The sequence below is a fragment of the Scyliorhinus torazame genome, chromosome 8 (genome assembly GCF_047496885.1).
Source record: "Scyliorhinus torazame isolate Kashiwa2021f chromosome 8, sScyTor2.1, whole genome shotgun sequence".
Taxonomy (NCBI): domain Eukaryota; kingdom Metazoa; phylum Chordata; class Chondrichthyes; order Carcharhiniformes; family Scyliorhinidae; genus Scyliorhinus; species Scyliorhinus torazame.
This window is the reverse complement of record NC_092714.1, coordinates 265,315,087-265,327,390: the sequence shown is the minus strand read 5'-3', so window position 1 is coordinate 265,327,390 and position 12,304 is coordinate 265,315,087. Positions and strand designations below refer to the sequence as shown.

Sequence of the window (12,304 nt, the reverse complement as noted above, 5' to 3'; positions counted from 1 at the left end):
CCATTAGATTGGTCCCTGGGTTGAAGAGGTCGTCCTGTAATGAGAGACTAAGTAAATTGGGCTAAAATATGCTCTGGAGAATGAGAGGTGATCTAATTCAAAATTCTGAAGGAACTTGATACGGTGGACAGATTGTTTCTGCTGGCTGTGGAGTTTAAAACATGGAGTCACAGTCTCAGGATCAAGGGTTAATCATTTAGAACTGAGATAGGGAGAAATTAGTTCACTCAAAGGGTTGTAAATCTTTAGAATTCTCTACCAGAGGGTTGTGGATGCTCCATAATTAAAACATACATAGAAAACAGAAGCAGGAGGCCATTCAGCCCTTTGAGCTTGCTCCACCATTCATTATGATCATGGCTGATTATCAAGTTCAATACCTTGATCCCTTGAACCCCAAGAGGTATATCTAATTCCTTCACAACGTTTTGGCCTCTACTAATGGAAAAAGGATGCAAAAGACAGATTTTAGTCTCAAAGGAAATTAAGGGATATGGGGAGTGGGCAGGAAAATGGAGTTGAAGCCCAAGATCAGCCACACTCATATTAAATGGTGAGCAGGCTCAATGGGCCATGCGGTCGACTCCTGCTTGTGTCATGTGCTAATGGAGCTTGGGAAAATCAACCAGCCCATTGTGAATTTCTTTGAGAACTTGAGCACTGATATAGCGCAATGGTAGGGCACAGAGATGGCAGGAAGATGACAATGAAATGGATTGGAGTGAAAGCAATGAAATAGCACAGAGGGATGGTATGGAGAAATGAAGGTTATTGTGAGGATAATAAATGAAGGCTCTCTACAGACATATGGATCGCAAGGAAAAGAGTGGGTAGCTTACCGTGGCTGCTCTGCTGAGGTCATTAAACTTTTATCTTGCACTGTAAAGAACTCTAGGATGGAAGAGGGTGGTCAGGAAGCTAGCATAACTAATATGTCCACCTCCCTCAAGTAGGTCTCCAATTCTTCACCTGAAAATAGTTTATCCTTCAGATCACAATCCATAACATTGCACAACCAAGATAGCAGCTAATTTGACTGCTACCTCCAGTGCTGTCATTTAAGCAGGTCTTGTATCCTACTCCGTCTTGGCCTTTCCTCTAGCAACCTGATGATCCCCAATCTGGCACATTTTTAAGACTCAAGAAGCCAAACTCCCCTCTGGCATATATGAAATGTTACACATCACCTGGGTTATCTTGTGATGGGCAGGGAGCAAAGGAATCCTGAAGGTCAGGGAGGCAGTGGTATTGGTATTGTTTCACAACTGATAATCCAGACACCCAGGGCACGGGTAGCACAGTGGTTAGGAATGTTGCTTCACAGCGCCAAGGTCCCAGGTTCGATTCCCGCTTGGGTCACTGTCTGTGTGGAGTCTGCATGTTCTCACCGTGTCTACGCGGGTTTAGAACATAGAAAAATACAGCACAGAACAGGCCCTTCGGCCCACGATGTTGTGCCGAACCTTTGTCCTAGATTAATCATAGATTATCATAGAATTTACAGTGCAGAAGGAGGCCACCCGGCCCATCGAGTCTGCACCGGCTCTTGGAAAGAGCACCCTACCCAAGGTCAACACCTCCACCCTAACCCCACAACCCAGCAACCCCACCCAACACTAAGGGCAATTTTGGACACTAAGGGCAATTTATCACGGCCAACTCACCTAACCTGCACATCTTTGGACTGTGGGAGGAAACCGGAGGAAACCCACGCACACACGGGGAGGACAGACAGTGACCCAAGCCGGAATCGAACCAGGGACCTTGGAGCTGTGAAGCAATTGTGCTATCCACAATGCTACCGTGCTGCCCTTAAGAACAAATTAATCTACACTATATCATTCTACCGTAATCTATGTACCTATCCAATAGCTGCTTGAAGGTCCCTAATGTTTCCGACTCAACTACTTCCACAGGCAGTGCATTCCATGCCCCCACTACTCTCTGGGTAAAGAACCTACCTCTGACATCCCCCCTATATCTTCCACCATTCACCTTAAATTTATGTCCCCTTGTAATGGTTTGTTTCACCCGGGGAAAAAGTCTCTGACTGTCTACTCTATCTATTCCCCTGATCATCTTATAAACCTCTATCAAGTCGCCCCTCATCCTTCTCCGTTCTAATGAGAAAAGGCCTAGCACCCTCAACCTTTCCTCGTAAGACCTACTCTCCATTCCAGTCAACATCCTGGTAAATCTCCTGTGCACCTTTTCCAAAGCTTCCACATCCTTCCTAAAATGAGGCGACCAGAACTGTACACAGTACTCCAAATGTGGCCTTACCAAAGTTTTGTACAGCTGCATCAGCTGTGAGGTTTCTTCCGGGTGAGGCATTCTGAATTCTCCCTCTGTGTACCCGAACAGGCGCCAGAGTGTGGCGACTAGGGGATTTTCACAGCAACTTCATTGCAGTGTTAATGTAAACCTACTTGTGACAATAATGAACATGATTATTATTATGTGCTGGGGACCTGGGCTCGAATCCCACCATTGCAGTTGGTGAAACGGAATTTAAAAGAAATCTGGAATTTAAAGTCTATTGAGGACCATGAAACCATTGTCGATTGTCAAAAAACTCATCTGGTTTACGAACGTCCTTTAGGAAAGGAAATCTTCCATTCCTACCTGGTCTGGCTTATATGCGACTCCAGATCCCCAGCAATGTGGTTGATGCTCGGTTCAAGGGCAATTAGGGATGGGCAACAAATGCTGGCCCAGCCAGTGACACCCCAAATAAAAAAAGACGGCATTCACTACTACAGCCATCTCCCTCCACATGATTTGACTCTCTACTCCAGATAGTTGATTGCTTCTGTATTGCATCTCCATTTCAGAATCCCTGACATTAGCAGACAATGAGATATCTGGCATCACTGCCATTTGTACTTACCGCTCAGAGTCCACTTTAAGTTTTTTGAATGCCATCTGCAGGCTCTCATCATCCTCACCACCTTTGCTCTCTGATTCCATGTTGGGGAAAACAGCTTGGGAGATGCTATCTGGAACAGAGAACACAAGCACACTTTCAATTTTGGAGCAATTCAGACTTTGCTCGAAAAAGGTGTTTTTCATTTTCAACAGACTGCCACAAAACACTTGAAAAAAATGTTACACGGATTCCAACGGTAAATCTATTAATCCCCCACCTAATTAAATTCAAAACACTGAAAATAAATTAAGCTAGTAAAAGTCGAACTTGGCAAAATAGTTATCTTTTCTGCCAAACACATGGAGAGTATGGATGAAGAAGAAATTGATCTCGCAGCCTCGTCCGTGAACTTAAGATTTATTAATTATTGATTTTCAAACCTGATCTGTATGACTGCCTTTCAGATGTTGTGCTGTGTCCCCTTTCCAGCAGCTCAGATCCTCCCCAGGACATTGTGACACAACTCCAATACTTTACCTAGAGTCTATATCAAGAGTTTGGGAACCACAGTTCCCAGTGGGCTTCGGGACTTCTGCACAATTGTCAGCTGGGAAAGGGCTGCACATGCACAGTTTGTCCATTTTCAACTGGTTCCCTGTGCACATGCACAGAATGGAAAAAAGTGCAAAACTAGTCAGGTGACCTGAAAAGAGAAGCGTCATTGCAGAGTTGGTGTCCCAGGGACTAGGAAATGAAGAGGGGGATAGGGAGGAGGTCACAAAAAAGGGAATGAGACAGAGAACGATCCCAGAAGTTAGCCCCAGGTATAGGACAAGGACAGAGATTAGAAACAGATTCAAGGGGACAGAGAGGAGGAGGAGAGGGTGAGAGCACGAGCACGGGCTATGTGAAGCAAAAGGCAAGACTGAAACCCTAGAGATGGATTCTTGTTGAAACCACTTTAGAGAGCGTTCCAAGGAGAGTCTTTTGAACATGGAGATTAGAAACCCTCATGAGAAAGACAGAGTTCCAGTGAGTTCTAGGAAGTGCCCAGAACAAAGATGTCTAACTCTCGTAGTATTTCACAGCCACGTGTGCAATAAGTTTTTGTTCTCCATCCTAAATCTTTTCCATGCAATTGTATATTTATGACCTTTCGTTCTACACACCTCAATCACCGTAAGCAATCCTATTCTATTTACTCTGTCTGACCCTACATGATTTCATGCAGCTCTATCTGATTGTTCCATTCTAATGAACACCAACATTTTCAAGTCTATCTCTGGATATACATTTCATCATTTCTAGCAGCATCCTAGAGAATCTGTGCTGAAACTTTCCCAAAGTGTTATGATGGGGGAAAAAAAAATCATGGAATATATACACGGAAATATTGGTTTTTAAAAAGAGACCAGGGTTTTATATTTTAAAATGGCCACAAACCCAAAGATGGCTGAGAATGTACAATTAGCCACTGACTGGAATGGCTGCAAGGTTGTTCCCTGTATTTCCAGACAAGGTACTTCTAACAGAATCCAAAGAATGATTACCATCCCTAGTAAAAGGAACTTAACAACCTCATCAATCTCATCTCAAAGACCCCAGGTGTAGTTTCTCAATGGACTGGTGTATTCCGAGTTTCAAGTTGGAATATACAAAAAGAGGGGGTTCAAAGTTAGTTGGAAGTTGCCCAGGGCCCGCCTGTCTGCTTCTGCTGTTGGTCTGTGTGTGCATGATGTGAGAAAAGTAGCTGGAAGTCTTCCCACACTGAATTGTATGATTCAGTACCAGAAGCAGTGCCCCTGCAAAAATATCCAAAAGCTCTCGCTGACTGTGGAAGTCAACCGGCCAGCAAACAGGAACACAGTTGGAAAGAGAACAAATATCTCTACCAAACTGAACACCCAAATTGAAGAATCAACTAATTGCCTAAAGAAGTCAACTAACTATACTGGAATAGATGTGTAACGGTTGCACGCTTTATCATCTACACCTCACAACCAAACGACTGTTCTGTATAACTTTTTATTTATATTTACTTATGATGGGTGGCATGGGAGCACAGTAGTTAGAACTGCTGCCTCACAGCGCCAGGGACCCGGGTTCAATTTCAGTCCTGGGTGACAGTCGGTGTGGTGTTTGTACGTTCTCCCCATGGGTGCTCCAGTTTCTCCCCTCAGTCCAAAGATTTGCAAATTAGGTGGATCGGCCATGCTAAAATTGCCCCTTAGTGTCCAAAAGGTTAGATGGAGTTACTGAGTTACAAGGATAGGGTGGGCCTAGAGAGTCGGTGCAGACTCGATGGGTCAAACGGCCTCCTTTTGCACTGTAGGGATTCTATGATTGGACTTCATTCTTACTTCTAATCTGTATGACTGTAGATTCAGGCGTTTCATCATTTCTCCTCAACCTTTTAGTAGTTGGGCAGCACAGTGGCGCAGTGGGTTAGCCCTGCTGTCTCACGGCGCCGAGGTCCCAGGCTCGATCCCGGCTCTGGGTCACTGCCCGTGTGGAGTTTGCATATTCTCCCCGTGTTTGCGTGGGTTTCGCCCCCACAACCCAAAGATGTGCAGGGTAGGTGGATTGGACATGCTAAATTGCCCATTAATTGAAAAAAATCAATTTGGGTACTCTAAATGTATGTTAAAAAACAAAAAAACAACAACTTTTTAGTAGTTAATAAACTTACTCTACATTAACTCTAGAAAGTCTGGTTACATTGGCTCCTTTTAAAAAAAAAATGAACATTGGGTCTGTAAAAGGTAACCAAAGGAAAGAGGGCCTTGTTAGATTAAACCTTATTGCCACCAGCAGAGGGTGTGTTGAGTAAAGACAGGGAGTCAGTCATCCATTCTCACCCGGGTTTGTCATAATTTGGGGGTATCCCAGTGGAGGTACCTCGCCCAGGTCAATAACCAGAGGCCACAATTTAAGGTGACTGGGAAATAGAGGCAGTAGATAGCTTAAACCCCCCTCCACAGCAAATGGATTTGGTTGCAGTGACTGCCTCATAAGAGATTCAATAATAGTCAATCCTTCAAAAAGGAAATTGGATGAAGAGCGGAGGAAAAACATTTGCAGTAAAATGCCAAAAGAGCAGAGAAACAGAACCAACTGTAATCCTTCTCCCAACCAACTGGTGCAGGCTCAATTGATCAAATGGTCTTTTACAAAATTTGTTCAATCGATGTGATAATTAGTGACAAAGCCAGCATTGATTCCCACCCTAATTGCCTTCAAGAAAGTAGTGGTGAGCTGTCCTCAAACTGTTGCAGTCCCCCTGGTGAAGGTACACCCATGGTGCTGTTAATGGGGTGTCCTAGGATGTTGCCCCTTCTGTGCTGTACTATTCTTTGATTCCATAATTACAAGTTGTGAAAATTTGAAAAGAAGAACCTCTGATAGTCTTTGAAGTGTTGGTGCCATCATGTGGTCAATAAAACGTACCACAGTATTTCAGCAGAGTAAAAGCACCCAAGCTGGCTGTTTGCTTCAATCGCAATCATATAAAAGAATAATTCCAGGGCATCTGAAATATCTGTAACTCCTTCCATAAACTTCAAGTGGCCACCAAAGGAATCACAAATATAACTGCTGACAGGTTAAAAAAAATTAAAAATTCAGGCTTATGGAGAAAGAGCACGCGTAGTAGACTGAATCCTTTTGTGCTGTATGTTTCTATGATTCGATTAGTAACGTTCAGGCAATTAGCCACGCTGCCTCAATGCACAGGTAGATTAGATATGAAAAAAAGAGAGATATTCTTGGAGAAAGTGAAAACAGTAATTTTAATTGAAGGCAGTATTTTGTAAAAACACATTGGGCTCATTTTCACAGTCTGTGGACTTTGAAAGATTGCAGCCACGATCCAATTCCATGATTTCTGACCCTATACCCGGGGTTTCCAATTTTCCCCAGGGCCTAAAGGGAGTGAACTGGTTCAGTTCATGAGCTCACACCCCACATTCGCAACCTGGCTGGCTCCATAACAGGGATAGGCAAGTCCTAGTCCACCCCATTTTTCATAGACAGGCCAGCTTTTCAAAGACTCATGGTTCACTGCACCTCAGAGGTACTGTGAGCCAGAATCTGCATGAGGGAACCTTTTAAATGACAAGTTCAAAAAGTCCCCCGCATGCTAAGGAATGCCCATCCAACCCCCGCTCCTCGCCCCTATGCCACGCTATGGTATTTCCATGCCCATTCACCCGTTGAACACAGTAGGAAACCAATGAACCCTCTGGTGACAATAGGCGGTGTAAAATATAAAGTTTTTAAAAAGTTAATGACTGACAACTTTCTACTTTATTAAAAACATTGTTTCTACTATTGGTCTCAATAGTCCAAACCCATTAAATTTCAATATCTGGCAGAACAGTGCTGCAGTGGGTAGCACTGCTGCCTCACAGTGCCAAGAACTCAGGTTCGATTCCGGCCCCGGGTCACTCTCCATGTGGAGTTTGCACATTCTCCCCGTGTCTGCATGGGTCTCGTACAACCGGAGCACCCGGAGGAAACCCACGCAGACAGACGGAGAAAGTGCAAACTCCACAGTTACCCAAGGACGGAATTGAACTTGGGATCCTGGAACTGTGAGACAGCCGCCCCAGAACTAGTGCCGTTAATCAAGCATCTTTTCCCTGGGGCTCAAGTATATCACCACGGAAATTTCCCGGCAACCTTGCCACTCACCTCAAGGATGACAAGCCAGCCCATTCTTTCCATACATTACGTGGCTGTGTTGCAATGTTCATTTCCCATTAAAAGTTACAATCCTCTTCCTCCATTCATTAAATCTTTAACTGCCATTCCTTAAACATTGCAAAGAGCCCCAAGTTGTGTCACAAAGGTTAGGCAGTAGGGTAGATGAGCATAGGAATAAAAGCAGAAAATGCTGGAAAAAGTCAGCAGATCAGGCAGGATCTGGAAACAGAGGAAGAGTTAATATTTCAAGTTAATGAAGACTCTTCATCCACAGATGTTGCCTGACCTGCTGAGTATTTCCAGCATGTTCCATCTGTAGCACAGTATTTGATATTTGTAGATGAATTATTCCAAAAGCACTGTGGGTGTACCTACACCATACTGTGCAGTTCAGTGCGGTTTACCGTCACCTTCTCAAGGGCAATAAGGCTGGCGCAATAGATGTCCCCTGGATAGATATCCAGCAACATTTACATCCCCATAACAAACACATTTAAGCACAGGGATGCAGACTAGAGCAAGGATGGTGGTAAAGGAGGTGAATTTTAAAGTATAGAATGGTGTTGGCTCCAGACTCTCCCATTGATGGTGAAACAGAGAGGGGAAGCTCAGTCACAAAAATGGAAGATGTGAAGTGGGCTATGAGGCTGGAAGGAGTTTCTAAGATGGTTCAATTGAAGAATTTTGGGATAACAGATAGTTGGTGCAGATCAGTCAGGATGATTAGAATGCTAGACAATAGAACATAGAACATAGAAAATACAGCACAGAACAGGCCCTTCGGCCCACGATGTTGTGCCGAACCTTTGTCCTAGATTAATCATAGATTATCATTGAATTTACAGTGCAGAAGGAGGCCATTCGGCCCTTTGAGTCTGCACCGGCTCTTGGAAAGAGCACCCTACCCAAACTCAACACCTCCACCCAACACCAAGGGCAATTTGGACATTAAGGGCAATTTATCATTGGCCAATTCACCTAACCCGCACATCTTTGGACTGTGGGAGGAAACCGGAGCACCCGGAGGAAACCCACGCAGACACGGGGAGGACGTGCAGACTCCGCACAGACAATGACCCAAGCCGGAATCGAACCTGGGACCATGGAGCTGTGAAGCAATTGTGCTATCCACAATGCTACCGTGCTGCCCTTAAGAACAAATAAATCTACACTATCATTTTACCGTAATCCATGTACCTATCCAATAGCTGCTTGAAGGTCCCTAATGTTTCCGACTCAACTACTTCCACAGGCAGTGTATTCCATGCCCCCACTACTCTCTGGGTAAAGAACCAACCTCTGATATCCCTCCTATATCTTCCACCTTTCACCTTAAATTTATGTCCCTTTGTAATGGTGTGTTCCACCCGGGGAAAAAGTCTCTGACTGTCTACTCTATCTATTCCCCTGATCATCTTATAAACCTCTATCAAGTCGCCCCTCATCCTTCTCCGCTCTAATGAGAGAATACAGGATAAGATGAAGTTGTGAATCTGGAGGCAGTTTCATCAACACTTAGGTTGGGGGCAGGGTCAAGGGAAATGCCGATTCGGGGGAACCACAGATTTGAGCCAGGGAGGTGGGATGGAAGTTTTCGGAAATGGGAAGAGAAGGGGATTAAGACGCTAAAAGATTTGTTTCTTCGGGGTCGGTTTGCAGGATTGAGGGAGCTGGAAGCGGGCTGGAGCAGGGAGAAGTGTTTAGATCCATGCAGGTTCGGGATTTTGCCAGGAAGGAGATACAAAGCTTCCCGGAGGAACCGGCCTCCACATTGCTGGAGGAGGTGCTGACGACAAGGGGCCTGGAGAAGGGGGCAGTGTCAGCGATGTACAGAGCTATTCTGGAAGAGGATAAGGCACCACTGGAAGGGATCAAAGCAAAGTGGGAGGAAGAGCTGGGAGAGGTTATAGAGGAGGGGTTCTGGTGTGAGGTGCTCCGGAGAGTGAATGCCTCCACCTCATGTGCAAGATTGGGGCTGATACAGTTGAAGGTGGTATATAGAGCGCACCTCACGAGGGCAAGGATGAGCCGATTTTTTGAAGGAGTAGAAGATGTGTGAGCGTTGCGGGGGGGGGGGGTCACATTCATATGTTTTGGTCCTGTCCAAAGCTAGGGGAGTACTGGAAGGAGACTTTTAGGGTAATTTCCAAGGTGGTGCGTGTGAAACTGGACCCGGGTCCCCGGGAGGCCATATTCGGGGTGCCGGACTAGCCAGGGTTGGAAACGGGTGCGGAGGCAGATATCATAGCCTTCGCCTCGCTGATCGCCCGAAGGCGGATCCTGGTGGGATGGAGAGCAGCCTCTCCACCCTGGCATGGCGGGGGGACCTGTTGGAATACTTGACCCTTGAGAAGGTTAAGTTCGAACTGAGGGGAAGCTCGGAGGGGTTCTACAAGTTATGGGCACTATTTATTATGCACTTTCAAGAACTGGATAACATCGAATATTAGTGGGGGGGGGGGGGGGGGGGGAAGAGGATGGGTGAGAGGGAAGGGAGCTGTGTATATTAAGGATGACTATGGGTAATCCCGGATTCCTTTTTGTCATTTGTTTATGTAAACATGCAGGCTGATGTTTGGGGGTTGGTGGGAGGATGGGATCGTTGTTATTGTTATGGGGATTGACATATCTGTTGCTGATTATTGTTTATTGTTGGTGGGTGTAAATTCGGGAGAAAATGTGAAAAAGGAGAATAAAAATATATTTTTTAAAAAGATGAAGTTGTGGATGTGGACATCCGGTGGTGGCCATGATCTGAGCTGTCACAGGAAAGGTCGTTCCGCCTGGAAACGTCTTTTTGACCCAATGAACGGGCACCAAACCTGTGAAAAAAACAAACCAATCGGTCCCCTAACTCATCAGATTTGGGATGCCGGTAAACCACCATACAGGGTGCAAGGAGAGTAAAAGCAGAGAGAGAAAGACCCCAGCTTCGGAGCCAGGGGACCCGCTTGGCAACGTGGATCTGAACATGGCGGATCCAGCAGAGTCGCTAACGCCGTCCCAGTCATCAAGGAGAGTCTGATGGAGTTCAGCTCGATCGAACTAGAAGTATAGGGAGGCAGTAAAGGTGGTCCGTCCGCAGTTCAAGACCACACTGGGCCCCATATGTGGAAGGATGGACAGGGTGGAACGACAACTGGAGGTCCAAGTATCGACAAGGAAGTGACAAAAGCAGTCTCCAAGCAAGACGAACAAATCGCCTCGTTCGAGGCCGAAATAACGAGGCTGTCGGGGACCCAAAAGACACTGAAGGCCAAGATAGACGACCAAGAGATCCGGTCTCAGCCCCAAAACCTCCGGATTGTCCGACTACTAGAGGGCACAGAAGATAGGAGCCCAATCGAGTTATGTCAAAGGTGGGTAGCTTCACCAAATCCCCAGAGATAAACCGGGCCCACAGGCCGCTCTGCAACAGCCGAGACCAGGGGAACCACTGCAGGCAGAAATCGTAAGACTCCACAAATCCAGAGTTGGCTGAGGAACAGGTAGTTTTGCAAATGGGAAGGGCATATCATTTGTGTCTGCCAGGACATTAGGGGTGCACTGGCCAAGCGCAGACTGGAGTTCAATGGAGCCAATGTGGCACTCTTTAAAAACAAAGTGCAATTCGGCATGCTATACCCTCTATCTCACTGATCCCAAGAAAGACAAAGACCCAGCAGAGTGTGGGTCATATAGACCCATCTCACTCCTGAACACTGAACATCTTCCAGCGAAGGTTCTGGCGAGACGATAGGAGAGTTGCTTGCCAGAGGTGATCGTGGAAGATCAGACCAGGCTTGTCAAGGGCAGACAGCTGATGGCAAACATCAGATGCCTGCTGAATGTGGTCATGTCCCCACCTAGGGACGAGACACCAGAGTGATCATCTCCCTGGATGCAGAGAAAGCCTGGCCGGGTAGAGGGGAAGAACCTCATTGAGGTACTGGAATGGTTTGGGTTTGGGCCAGTGTTCACCTTGTGGGTAAAACTGCTGTCCAGCTCTCCCAGGGTGAGCATACGGATGAACGCCACCAGCTCAAATGATTTCTAGCTGCAGATGCCCGATGTCCCCGCTATTGCTCACTCTGGCAATTGAACCACTATTGCACTCAGCAGAGGGGTGGAGAGGCATTCAGAGAGGAGACAGGGAGCACAACATCTCTCTCTCTATGCAGATGACCTGCTGCTCTACATCTCGAATCCCCTGGCCAGTATGGAAAAGGTAATGTGGGTCAGCACGATAGCACAGTGGTTAGCACAATTGCTTCACAGCTCCAGCGTCCCAGGTTCGATTCCCGGCTGGGTCACTGGCTGTGTGGAGTCTGCACTTGCTCCCTGTGTCTGCGTGGGTTTCCTCCCACAGTCCAAAGATGTGCGGGTTCGGTGGATTGGGCAGGTTAAAATTACCCTTTGCGTCCAAAAAACGTTAAGTGGGGGTTACGTGGATAGGGTAGATAGGTGGGCTGGAGTAGGGCGGTCTTTGTAAGGGCTGGTGCAGACTTGATGGGCTGAATGGCCTCCTTCTGCACTGTAAATTCTATGAAACTCCCGAGGGAGTTTGGAGCCTTTTTGGGATACAAACTAGATCTGAGCAAGAGCAACATCTTCCTGGTGAAGCCCCAGGGGAGGATAAGCAGAATAGGGAATGCTGCTGTTCAAACAGGCCCAAACCAAGCTCAGATACCTGGGAATCCAGGTAGCCCACAACTAAACCTGGGTCCACAAGTAGAACCTGTCTAGCCTGGT

The 12,304-nt window shown here is 46.3% G+C and overlaps 1 protein-coding gene across 2 annotated transcripts in view; it reads right to left on the bottom strand.

The window, feature by feature from the left end:
* oser1 (oxidative stress responsive serine-rich 1) overlaps positions 1 to 12,304 on the bottom strand; it is a 76,654-nt gene that overhangs the window by 18,330 nt on the left and 46,020 nt on the right. For both annotated transcript variants that reach the window (XM_072515277.1, XM_072515278.1), the window contains one exon: positions 2,891 to 2,999. In XM_072515277.1, coding sequence (XP_072371378.1) covers positions 2,891 to 2,970 — 80 coding nt within the window. In that variant the 5' untranslated portion in view covers positions 2,971 to 2,999. The remainder of the gene's footprint in view (positions 1 to 2,890; positions 3,000 to 12,304) is intronic.